The sequence below is a fragment of the Carettochelys insculpta genome, chromosome 1 (assembly GCF_033958435.1).
Source record: "Carettochelys insculpta isolate YL-2023 chromosome 1, ASM3395843v1, whole genome shotgun sequence".
In the NCBI taxonomy this organism is placed as follows: Eukaryota; Metazoa; Chordata; order Testudines; family Carettochelyidae; genus Carettochelys; species Carettochelys insculpta.
In genome coordinates this window covers 156,759,400-156,771,837 of record NC_134137.1, presented here as the reverse complement: position 1 = coordinate 156,771,837, position 12,438 = coordinate 156,759,400, and the positions used below count along the sequence as shown (strand labels likewise).

Sequence of the window (12,438 nt, the reverse complement as noted above, 5' to 3'; positions counted from 1 at the left end):
CTTCCACCTACATGCGAGTATTGATCAGCTGGCCACTAAGCTGACAGCTCCCTCTTACTGCACTGACTGCAAAGAGGAGTCCTCAGCAGCTCTTTGACAGCCCCAGCGAAGCCTCAAGCTCTGCTATAAGCCACACAATGGGAAGAAATGGTGGAGAGGGACATTAGGGAAGCCACGATGGGTTGGGGGGTGGGGGGGCAACCTCAGGTAACTTATGGAGGACCTCAAAGATGGCCCTGGACTTCCTCTAGAAACTCCACATTAAGAACCTCCTTCAGAACATCATCCATTGCCTTGCAGATCTTACCTGCCCTGCACACTAGCATCCATCATAATAATGGCATCACCACCTGCTTAATGAGGCAATGAGCAACATTCAAGTATTCCTAAAGCATACTGTTAAACTCATCAATTGCCTCCTCAATCTTAACAATTTTACATTTAACCACACTTTGTACAAGCCCTGGAAATAGCCATGGGTACTTGGACGGTTCCCCTAAATATGACAACCTCTTCGTGGGATACCTTGAGGAAGAATTTCCAGAGAAACACACTATGAAACCAACTGTATACCTGAGACAATCTGGTATTTTCACTTATGGACTCCCTCACTGATTTCCAACACAAATTCAATAACCATCAGATATCTATTAAACTCCGTCAAAATCATGTTAGACCATCACTGGCACCCTCAATTAACATGATTTGCTTCAACGATGGAATCCTACTAACAACTGCACACAAGAAATCCACAGATTGCCACATTTACCTTCAGCTCAAATAACTTCCCCAAATACACCAAAAAACAGGCTCCTACGAACTGCCACTCAGATACCACAGAACACACTAAGTGCAGAAAGTCCAGGATAAACACCTTAACACAGTTAAAACTACTCTAACCAAACAAGGCCACTCCTCCAGAGAAGGAGATCAAGTCTTAGAACAGGCCACCATAATACTCCCAGAAAACATCCTTCAAAACCAGGAGAATTCTCTGACTGGTCTAATTTTTTTGACTACCTGGCACAGAGGCCTGGCCTTGAAGTACAGCTATCAGGTGCATGTGGTTACCATGTGGACTACAACAAAGTGATGCATGGATAAACAAACAGAAAGTCCATACCCTTAGATGGGATGAAGTTGTAGCATTAGACACACTTTGGAGTAGAGATACAAGAGTCAGGGCATACCAAATCTACTACTGGGGTAATTCTGCACCAAAAAATGGGAAATTCTGCAATTAAAAAGTAAAAATTCTGCACACAGTATTTTCAAATTCTGTAAAATTCTGTATATTTTGTCAAAATAACATTAAAGCACAAAAATCTCTGTGTGTTTAGCCACCAGATCTCTAAGGGTGTCTCTACACGGGCACAAATCTTCAAAACAGCCATGCTAATGGCCATTTCGAAGATTACTAATGAGGCACTGAACTGAATATTCAGCACCTCATTAGCATTAGGATGCTCGGTGCAGCTACACCGGGGTCCTTTTTGAAGGGACTCCGCACCTTTCGAAATCCCATAAGGGGATTTCGAAAGGTGCAGGGTCCCTTTGAAAAGGACCCCCATGTAGCCGCGCCGAGCCACGCACTTTCGAAAGCGGCACTTTCGAAGCGTCACGGCTGGAAGTGTCCTAATGCTAATGAGGTGCTGAATATTCAGTTCAGCGCCTCATTAGTAATCTGCGAAATATGGCTATTTCGAAGATTTGTCCCAGTGTAGACACAGCCTAAGTCATCTTGAATAAACTAGCGATCCACTAATATGTTGACAACAACAGACTATAGACACTTGCAGCTGACAATATAGAGAAGCTCGGTTTAAAGCAAGATCTTAACTCAGGATGCAAATATTTCTAAACATCCATATCCCTATTCTATTTTCCACACATTAATTCATTTACATATGTCATGTGCTGGCATACAGACTTACTTACCTGTATGTAACGTCTGGCATTGCATGATTTATTTATAGCAATAATACAAGTTTAAACCAGATATTACACAAAATGTAGTACTAATTTATATTGTTTAGGTCTCAAGTTTGAGATAGGAGCAACATTAAATATTTAGCTTATGCTTTACCATCTGAAAAAACGAAAGTTATTAAATTCACATTGAGGTAAAATGCTATTACATACATAAAAATTATAGTCATCTTCACCAAGACACTTCACAGACTATGCAAACATTTTTACGTAAATTTTGTGGATTCATTCTTCTCAGCCACGGACAGCATGAAGAGCTGTGCCTCGTGCAGTATTGCAGAACTTGTTCAAAGCCCAACGAATGTAACCAAGGAAGTTTAAAGACCTTTTTTAGTCCTAAAAAGCTAGGAATAAGGGTTCTTTCAAGAACAGGGTTTATTTTTAAAACAGCCCCATCTACACTGCTTTTCTTCTGTCGAAAGAATCTCTCCCCAAAAGAGATTATACAAATGAAGCACAAGATATGCAAAGCAGTGCCTCATTTGCATTCTTCTTTTGAAGGAGGCATGCAAGTGTAGACATAGCCTATTTTTATAGATATAATTTTGTTCAAGAGGGGAAAATATGTTATACAAATTATTCAAATTAGAGAACTGGATAATAAAATTAATTTTAACATGAACTTACAGACATTTACAGTAGTAGAAATATACTGATTTCTTAATCCACTCTCCATACTTACCAACTTTGAACAAGCCCAACTGAAGGCCTGTTTAGCAAGTTATCAGGCAGCAAATTGACTTCTCTCATGGTATTTGCTAGCCGCACAGGAAGTTCTTTCCTGAGGAACATATATGATGTTTTCTCACATGCATTATCACGTCCTGTTAGAAAAAAATAGAGAATTCTATTGCAACAGACTATGATTTAGAAGTTACAGCTCTAGAATGAAATAAATGTTGATCTTAGAAAATGAAGGCCAATTAAAAGGTCCCAATTAAAAGTCTGGTACTCCTTTGATGTCCCAAGTTCCCTTCTCATTCTTCAAGACACACATTTATCTTTATTTCTGTGGCTCTTTCCCCTCATTCATCTGTCAACACCCCCTCATAAAGCCTTCTTTCCCCATTTCATGTCTTCAGGGTGCACCGGCCTTAAATGGTGCTGCCCCAATTCACTCTTCCAAAATCTATCCAATCAAAGTTTTTTCTCTAATGTTCAAAACCTCTACCCCAGCCACACAAGACAGGAAAAAAATTGCAGGGAAAGAAAAATAATTTACAAGTAATGTTCTCCCATACCAGGAGGCTTATTTTTTTAGTGCTTTTGTTGTAGATGCAATTCCATAATAATTGCAGTTCTACAAAGCTCTTTTCTATAATACCGGCACTTCTTCTCTAGAAAAGCTGCTATTATTGTAGAATGATTTTTGATACAAGGATTACTGATTCACTTTTAAAATCAGTACTAAATAAACCTGCCTACGTAGGATAAAGTACCTACTAACTCTTTGCAGCACTATTACTACTCCATCAAGAATTATAACTCCACTTTTGGGTTTGTGGAGCTTCTATATCAAAGTTGTGATGTACAGACACACAAAAATTATGTTGTATTAGTTGGGGCGGGGGGAAGAGAGAGAGGGGGAGAATGAGAGAAACAAATTTTCTTTGCCAAGTCTCACACTGATAACCTGGCAGATCCAAGGCCATCTTTTGTTTAGGTTAGTTCTACTGCTTGATAATTTGTTATGTATGAAAAAAATACCTAAAAACTAATGCCGGTTTTTTATTCTCAACTATTATCTTTACCTACTTACTCACTCCTCTATTTTCTCGAACATAAATATATAAGATAAAAATAACAACATATAACAAAAATATAAGATCTATGATAAGCAGTGGCTGCAGTAACCTAACCATTTTATGTACTAGCTTTACTTTTACACTTCATATTTTATGCAATCTGGAAAATTTTGGTTGAGATCATCCATAAAAACGTTGCCGGTAATCTGAGTCCAACTAAACATTTCTGAGACCTAAAACGAATACATATATATAACAACAAAAACCTGGGACCCAATTCTGCCCTCAGCTACGCATCTCAATTTCAGTTGTAGTCATGAGTTCAACTGTGCTCCTTTTCACGAGCCCTAATTCTGTAAATTCACATATAGAAGGTACTTCCAAAGTGATGGATAGAAAAAAAAAATCTTAAATTGTAATATTGTTTTGGAAATTTCATTGACTACAACCCCACCATGTCATTTTATGATTACTTTTTAGACTACAAGCCTTCTTTAAACTGTTTAGTATGAGTCTGAGTCTGCCTTTGTCCACTTAAATTCTTTAATCTTTACTTTCCTATAAAGCCTGTTGTACTTAGTAGCAGAAATATCGAAAAAGTCTGGTAAGATCAAGATAGCAACTTTATACAACTGTTAATATTTGCAACGTCCAGCCTAAAAGACGGAGAAGGAAAATTAGTTTCACAGCACAGAATCCATGACACTAAGTTTAGCTCAATAGCTTAAAACTGTTTCATGATTGTGGGAGCACGAGCACCTGGTGGCCGGGCCTCACTCGCAAGGCAGAATGACCATACACTCCATCTTGGAACGCTATCATACAACGGCGGGAAGGTCTGAAGTCAGGCCAGGAGAAAGAAATCAGAAAGTTGACAAGTAGTTGGAGAGTCCCCAAAGAGAACATCCTGACAAGCAGATAGTAAGCCCCCAAAGAGAACAGCTGGGGCTAGTAGCTGGAAGCCCCCCAAAGAGAACATCTTGGTTGTACAACATCAGAGGGTCCCAGGGGAGGTTCAGAAAAAGACCAAGGACAGAGGAAATCTTGTAACATGTTCTGACAGGCCGGGAGGATAGAAAGCCCAAATTAGGTAACAAACGCTTTAATTGGCCAGGTATCGAACCCCCAAGTAAGAAACAGGATAAAAGGTGATTTAGCAGGAATAAGGGGGTGGGCTCCTGGACACAAGGCGGAGGCTAGCAACTTCCAGTCCAGACAGCAGACCCCGGCCTGATCACCCGGACGTCACCACCACGAAAGGTCCCAACCAAGCCGTATCTCTGACTTGAAGGGCCGCTGTAACGTAGTTATTGGTGAGATGTGGGAGCATTGGATGTTATTGGTAAGTCACATGTAATTATATATAGTTATATGTAACCTAGTATTTAGCTTATGCCAAATAAATAACTATCTATCTATCTATCTATATCAAGTGTTAAGTAATTGTAGTTACGAATAAATGAATAAATCACTATTGGTAAATACCACTAGCTGGTCTAGCTGGGTCTGTATAGAGAATTATTGGGACTTAGAACAGCCACAGGGCATTGTGGTGTTCACAATCGGAGTGTTATTGTTCCTGGTACTCATAATACTGTGGAAACCTAGGTTTTAAAGTGAATACACTGAATCACATATTGCTGCTACACTATATCAGGCTGCTATAAAGGTGGGGTGGTTGGTCCTGGGCCACCCGACTCCCCCCACTGTATCACACCCCACGTGCACCCACGGGACCCGGAGTAGATCGGCACATCGTCAATGATCAAAATATTCCTTCTAATCTTATTTCATTTCTAAGGTGGATTTTTAAAACAGACATACTTTACCCACTTTGCTTTAGAAACTAATAACTTTCTGTGCTACCACAAAGTTTAGTTACCATTGCTATAAAAACTGCCTTTCCAATTGTAATAGCAGTACTAAATAGGGAAAACAAAATAAAGTAGGAATTCTGAGCCATCAAAAGTTCACTTTGTAGCTAGCTACTGGTCTACAAAAATTTTTGTGCCATAGCTGGAGAAACCTATGATCAAACCACTTTTGTATGGTAGCATTCTGTGTATCCGTCTTGCCACACATGTAATGGAAGTTGTGACCTGCGAAAATGCCGTATCAGTATATTATCAACATGGATTTTGAGAGAGCTTTTCCAGGAATATTTAGCAGCACATAAGAGAAGGCATAGCAAATACAGCCTGTTAACTTCTAAGAAGCTGAAAGGGGGAATAAGCTAAAATATTCTTTTTGGCTGTCATTTCTGTTCATCCAGTCACCTATAATAGAGCAAGACGATGACAATAGCGGTTAAGTACTTAAGAGAGGGAAAAGGAAAATATTCTCTAGTAGTCACGTGAAGCCAAAAAGTGTTGTCAAGAAACTTTCCTTCTCCACCCCCCAATGCATCACTCCTATAAATGGACTTTGTTGGGCCTGAGGAGGAAGCATTTGTGAACAACACTGACTAAAAATTGTGACTGGCATAGCTAATTCATTTGAGGAGCATGATATTTGCAAAGAATTGGATAACGTTTTTTTTTTTACCATTTTGATAAAGATAACTAAAGTTGTTTTACCACTACTGTAGTGATTGTAAGAAAGAATAGGGTGTGAAGAGACCTCCACTTCACACAGGACCTGACAATGGAAACTAGGCCAATTAACCTAAGGCTGCATGTGGAGTATTATGGTCTAATGGCAAATGATGGCCAGCTAGTGCGAGAAGCTAGGCAGGATCTACAGAGAGGAAGTCAGAGGCCTACAGGAAAGAAACTTGCAGCTGCACTTCTTGATACAGGGACGAAACACAAGAAAGTGCAAAGACAGAGAAGGAAGCAATCCCAGGAAGAAGCAGTAAGTGCTGGGAGAGTAAAAGCCCAGAACTGCTCAAATGAAGGTCCCTGGACTGGAACCTGATGTAAAGGGCAGGCCCAGTTTCTCCTACGTGATGAACAGTACAAAGCAAGTAGTGTGGGAACAGACCAGCTGGGACAGTTTGCTTTAAAGGTCTTGCAGTACGCTGGAAGCGGGGAGAACTATAATGGGACTTGGCTCAAAGGCAAAACTTTAAAGAGGAGAGTGCTGCTGCACCTAGCACAAGAGGCAGAAATAACAGAGGGGAATGACAGACTGACTAACCACAGTAAGGTGTGTCAGGCCAAGTGGTTGTGCCAATTCCCCACATGACCCAAAAGGAGGCGCTGCTAAGTGGCAAGAAGAGCAGTCTTGGACGTATAGGCTGTGTCTACACTAGCCAAAAACTTCGAAATAGCCATGCAAATGGCCATTTCAAAGTTTACTAATGAAGCACTGAAATACATATTCAGCGCCTCATTAGCATGTGGGTGGCCACGGCACTTCGAAATTGAAGTGGCTCGCAGTCGCGCGGCTCGTCCAGACGGGGCTCCTTTTTGAAAGGACCCCGCCCACTTTAAAGCCCCCTTATTCCTATCTACTCATAGGAATAAGGGGACTTCGAAGTAGCCGGGGTCCTTTCGAAAAGGAGCCTCATCTGGGCAAGCCGCATCAATTTCGAAGTGCCGCGGTCGCCCGCATGCTAATGAAGTGCCGAATATGTATTTCAGCGCTTCATTAGTAAACTTCGAAAGGGCCATTTGCATGGCCATTTCGAAGTTTTTGGCTAGTGTAGACGTAGCCATAGAGATATAAGTTTCTACTCTGAAGAAGAGTCTTTAGGAAGCCAGTGACAACCCAAAGATAGTACTGCTGAACAAATCCATCTAAAAATAATTGTACATAAATAAAACTACCTAAAGTGACAGCTGTGAGAATGCTGAGTTACTAAAGCACCACAAAATTTCACTAGCTAAAATGCAAAGCCTACTAAATATCCCTAGGACTAAGTAGCTGCTCCATGCACGTGTACATCAAGAACACATATGTTTGAATTTCATTACCTTGAAGGCATAGTCTAATGCCATGTTCATCCTGTCTTGAGCTATCTGAGCCACAGAAATCTGCAGTTTTACAACTACTGGACTACAGTATTTTGCCCACAATACTAATCACTTTTTTCCTAGTAACAGAGAGGTAGCTGCATTGCCTATATCCTAACAAAACAAAACAGCTGTCACTTTAAAAGGCTAATAAAATAATTTATTACGTGATGAGCTTTCGTGAGGCAGACCCACTTCTTCAGATATGGAGATAGTGCTGTTCTGGAAATGGCATGATGGTTTTATAACACAGATTGAAATAAAAACTGACAAATCGGATACACAGGACACAAGGGGGTGGGGAGGTGAAGGGGAGAGAATTACTAACTGTAAGTGTCCTGTCTGAGATCACTACAAGTATCAAAAATAAGGAAACTGTCTTTATAATGCGTGAGGTAGTTGCTATCTCTATTAAGGCCAAGTGTCAAAGTATCGAATTTGAGCATAAATTCACTTTTTTTCTGTTGAACTACTTTAAGAGCAGGTATATTTTAAAAAAATGAGCAATGTACCAAGAATAAAGTTTTAGCTAAAATATTGTATTTGAGCTTTCCATCAGGAGGTCTTGTAGCTATTCTTTAAGCTACGTTACCAAAAAAAGTCAATTAGCTGTAAGTAGTCAGTAATCAGACTATAAAATTATTCCTGTGAAATCCATCACACCCTCACTATTAGTTGTTGCTTTCTTACCTTCTAACTTTTCTAGTTGCAAATGTATCCCCCTTCCTGTTCCTAGATGCTACAATGGAACCATTTCAAAGACAAATGATACTCCAAGCCTATGCCTACACTAGAGAGTTTTGTAACCAAAACTGGGGTTTTGTCAAAAAAAATCGTGGAAAAACTCGATATAGAATGTGTTTTGTCAACAGGAAATGTTAACAAAAAAGCTGTGTATATGATCTGGGGGACCCTTTTGTCGACAGAGCAGGTCAAAAGATTGATCTGCTTTTAAGCGTAGACACAATCTGTTGACAACAGTTTTGTCGAAACATCTCTTCTGACAGTAACTTCTGTAGATAGATGCTTCCATTGTAGACATAGCCCAAATGAATACAGGGGGTCCACATTATAACTAACTTCACTATAAGTTGTTTCACACACACATTGCTAATTAATTCATGAGAGCAGATTCATCATAAGTCGCACTGATCCGCACTTATGTCGTTTGGGGACCGAGGGTCAAAAGTCAGGAGCTTAGCTAAGCTTTGTGGTAGCTGGGTGACATGAGCTGTAGTGCCCTGGAAGTGAGGCCTGAAGTCATGGTGGGCCAGTGGGCAGCTGTGGGAAGCCAGGAGTCAGGTGGGAGCTGACAGGTAGCTGGGTAAGTTGCAGGTAGCCGGCAGGGAACTAGGATGAGTTGCAGGGAGCCAGCAGGGATCAGCAGGGGACCCACAGGGAGGAGCTGCAGGGGGCCAGTGAGCTGCAGGCAGCCAGCAGGGGAGCCGCTGGCAACTTCAGGGAGCCAGGCAGCAGCTGTGAACAGCTGCAGGCTGACTAGATCTTGGGAGGAGAAGGGGAAAGCCACGGTGGATGATGGCTGCTAGGACCCAGGAGCAGCCAGAAGTTGGGACCTGGAGGCAGGGGCAGGCTGCGTGCCAGGTTGGAGAGAGACAGCAGTGGTACATGCCCTCTCTGTCTGCAACGGGAGTGTCCCATTGCAAGGGAGAACAGCCAGGGTACATCTCTTGCCTGCATTCTCTCCTGCAGAGTCAGCTTGTTCCTCCATTAGTGACACTGAGGCTGCAGGAAGCAGTACTTTGCTGTGCCCCCATAAAAAGTTTTGTACCCCTCCGAGGGGCTGCACCCCCCACTTTGCACATCCCTGCTGTAGCGTGCCACAACATCACACCACAACCCTTTGCACTGTCCTTCCTGTCTGTAAGTTTTGTAGTGAACACACTGCGAGTGCACATACTATATATCTTAATATACTGTACAGTACTGTATTTGTGTAACCTATTTCTATTTATTGTTTTTTGTGGGTTACTGACACACCTTACGTACCACACATGTGAACTGTATGTATTAGGAACATATCTCAAGCTAATTACATTATTTCTTATGGTTTTTAATTCCCCTTTACAAGTTGCATTATTTCATAATGTAACCTGGACTCATAATGAGGACTCCCGTTCTTCTCAAAAATAACTACAGACTACAACTGTCCAAATTACGGATTTTTTTTATTAGTTGACAAACTTATTAAAAAAATTGCTTTAGATTGAAAAAATGTTTTAACTTAGGAATATTTTGATTTCACAAGCTAAAATTTATTTTACTGTTTAAAAATAAAACAATGGAATTCTCAAGTGAAAATTTTTGAATAAAAATGAAATGTTTCACTTAATATTTTTGATATAAAATGTTTTAATATTTTCCTGTGCTTTGATGGTGTCTCATTTTCAAAACCATTTGGTGAAAGTGATACACCTTCACAAAACACATTGGACATATTAATCTGTTTTTTACTACAAAAAGGTTGTCTAAAAATTTGATCAAGCTATACTACTTACCTTTCACTATAATCTAGCTACTGCCTTATCAGCTGTATCCACTACCACTTTTGTTGGTATAACTTGTGTCACCCAGGAGTGTGAAAAAAAGAAAATACCCCTGAGCAACATATTGACAGAAACTCGAATGTGGACAGAGCTATGCCAGTGGGACAGCTTCTCTCACCCACACAGCTACAGCCACTTGCTGAGGTAATTTTATTAAGCTGACAGGAGAATTCTCTACCTTCAGCACAGACCACCGGCACAGCTATACTATTGTAAAATCTCAACCATAGACATGCCATAAAACTAACATTTCTTTTGAGTTTTCACTTCAAGCTTAATATATATCATTTTACTGGATTATAATTATGTGAATAAACAAAACCGCTCTTCGGAAACATCTGTGTCAAAATACACACACAGGTATTTGAAAGCAATGGAAATGCTTACAGACACTATCCTTCTGAGCCTAACTGAGTAATTAGGTCTTTGACTTTCTAAGTATGCCTATTCTCAGATTTCCCATCCTTCCCCAAGAGTTGAAAATTCTGCAGCAATATCCAACAAACCATGTAGCTTCAGAGGCCTGTGTTGTACTTGTCATGGGCTCTAAGTATTTCGCTATAGACAAGAGAGAAACTGAAAGTGTCTTTTGTGACTGTGGCCAACACAACAACTGTCTATAAAAAGAACAAAAAAATACTAGGTTCTGATTAAGGTAAATTCAGCAGCCCAAGATAGGTTAAAACCATTGCTATGCATATGACAACGAAGATCTGCAATTTGAAAATCCCTGAAGCACACTGCAACTGGCACAATCAAGGTCATGCTTTAAGGCTGTCCCATTATAATCAGCTGAACAGCACATAATTCAACATCTGTTCAGAGATAACGTACATTGGCAAGACAGCCCCCAATCAGGCTTTAAAACAATCATTTGAGGATTTTTGTGCTCATTGAAGGCATGTCAGTCAATGGGTAGTCTCCTGGCATCAGTAATTACTGTTTTTAGGGCCCAATGCCTCAAATACTTAAGCATATTTGACTCACATTTGCTTGCAGCAGGTGCCTCTTTAGTTACATATAAGTAAATTCTGCAAATGTATTAGTCATCAACTGTTAGCCACCTAAGTAGCTCGTTATGAAACTACAGTGAACTCTTTCATATGTGGCAGCCTGGGACTGGGAGGTTGCTGAATATTCAAATACTCTGGATAATAGAGAGGTACACTTAGCAACACATAACACTGAAGAAAAACAAGATTAGATATTAAGAAACAAACAAAAATGAATGCAGACTATTTTATTTACTAACAGTAGAATTGTGCACTGTACACATACATATTGTATTTACTGTATTTATCTGTACTTTGCTATACTGTACTTATGGCAAACAACTAACATTTTTATGATGAAAATGCCGGTTATTTGAGAGTTCCAGATGACAGAATGCTAGATATGAAAGTTTACTGCAGTGTTGCTTTCTATAAAATACACTGATTATATAAAATAGGAGTCCTATTTTGGCACGTAATTTATTATATGTAAAAAAAAAACAAAAAACAAAACTTAACATTTTGGCCCCCTCTGGGCATAATAATGTTTTTGTTATGGTTTTCTCTATGCTGCTATTTAAAAAACATTGCTGAAAAAAACAGGAAGGACACAAAAAAGGGAGAAGAGTCTTATTGGTCAATTAAGTGGCACATCTGGTCTCCAACCCATAAATTTCTCATTATGCTAAGGGGAGAGAACAATTTTCATGTAGTCTCCAGAGCTCTAAAGAACTTCTTTGACTTCCAGCTACACAGCCTCAGCAGTTGAGCTGCCATGTATGAAAAAGGAAGGGGAAGGCAGGGAAAGACGAGGAAATAAAGTCTGTCTGACCAGTACTAACTGGGTATGTTTTTCCACACTGAAATCCGCACACAAATGCAAGAAGCATGCCACGTCCCGGTGTTGCTCCTTAGCAGCTCCTTTGCCCATCCAGAACTGCAAAAGGGCATCCACCAAATCTGGGTCAATCTTTTTTCACCATGGAGCTGGCCCCTAATTTAAAGCATATGTTGTTACCTTCAACACTAAAGCAAAAGATAGGATAAGGTGCATTATTTTAAGTAATTACTGCTTAATACAGATATAAAACATGTTTCACAATAAAGACTCTCCAAGATGCTCCCCAAGAACCATCATTTATTAAATTTCACAATCTTTTTAACATGTTCAAACTAAAATGAACCTTTGAAA

At 40.0% G+C, this 12,438-nt stretch overlaps 1 protein-coding gene across 2 annotated transcripts in view; it reads right to left on the bottom strand.

The window, feature by feature from the left end:
• PDK3 (pyruvate dehydrogenase kinase 3) overlaps positions 1-12,438 on the bottom strand; it is an 80,275-nt gene that overhangs the window by 41,862 nt on the left and 25,975 nt on the right. For both annotated transcript variants that reach the window (XM_074994484.1, XM_074994475.1), the window contains exon 2: positions 2,672-2,813. In XM_074994484.1, the coding sequence (XP_074850585.1) occupies positions 2,672-2,813 (142 nt within the window). The remainder of the gene's footprint in view (positions 1-2,671; positions 2,814-12,438) is intronic.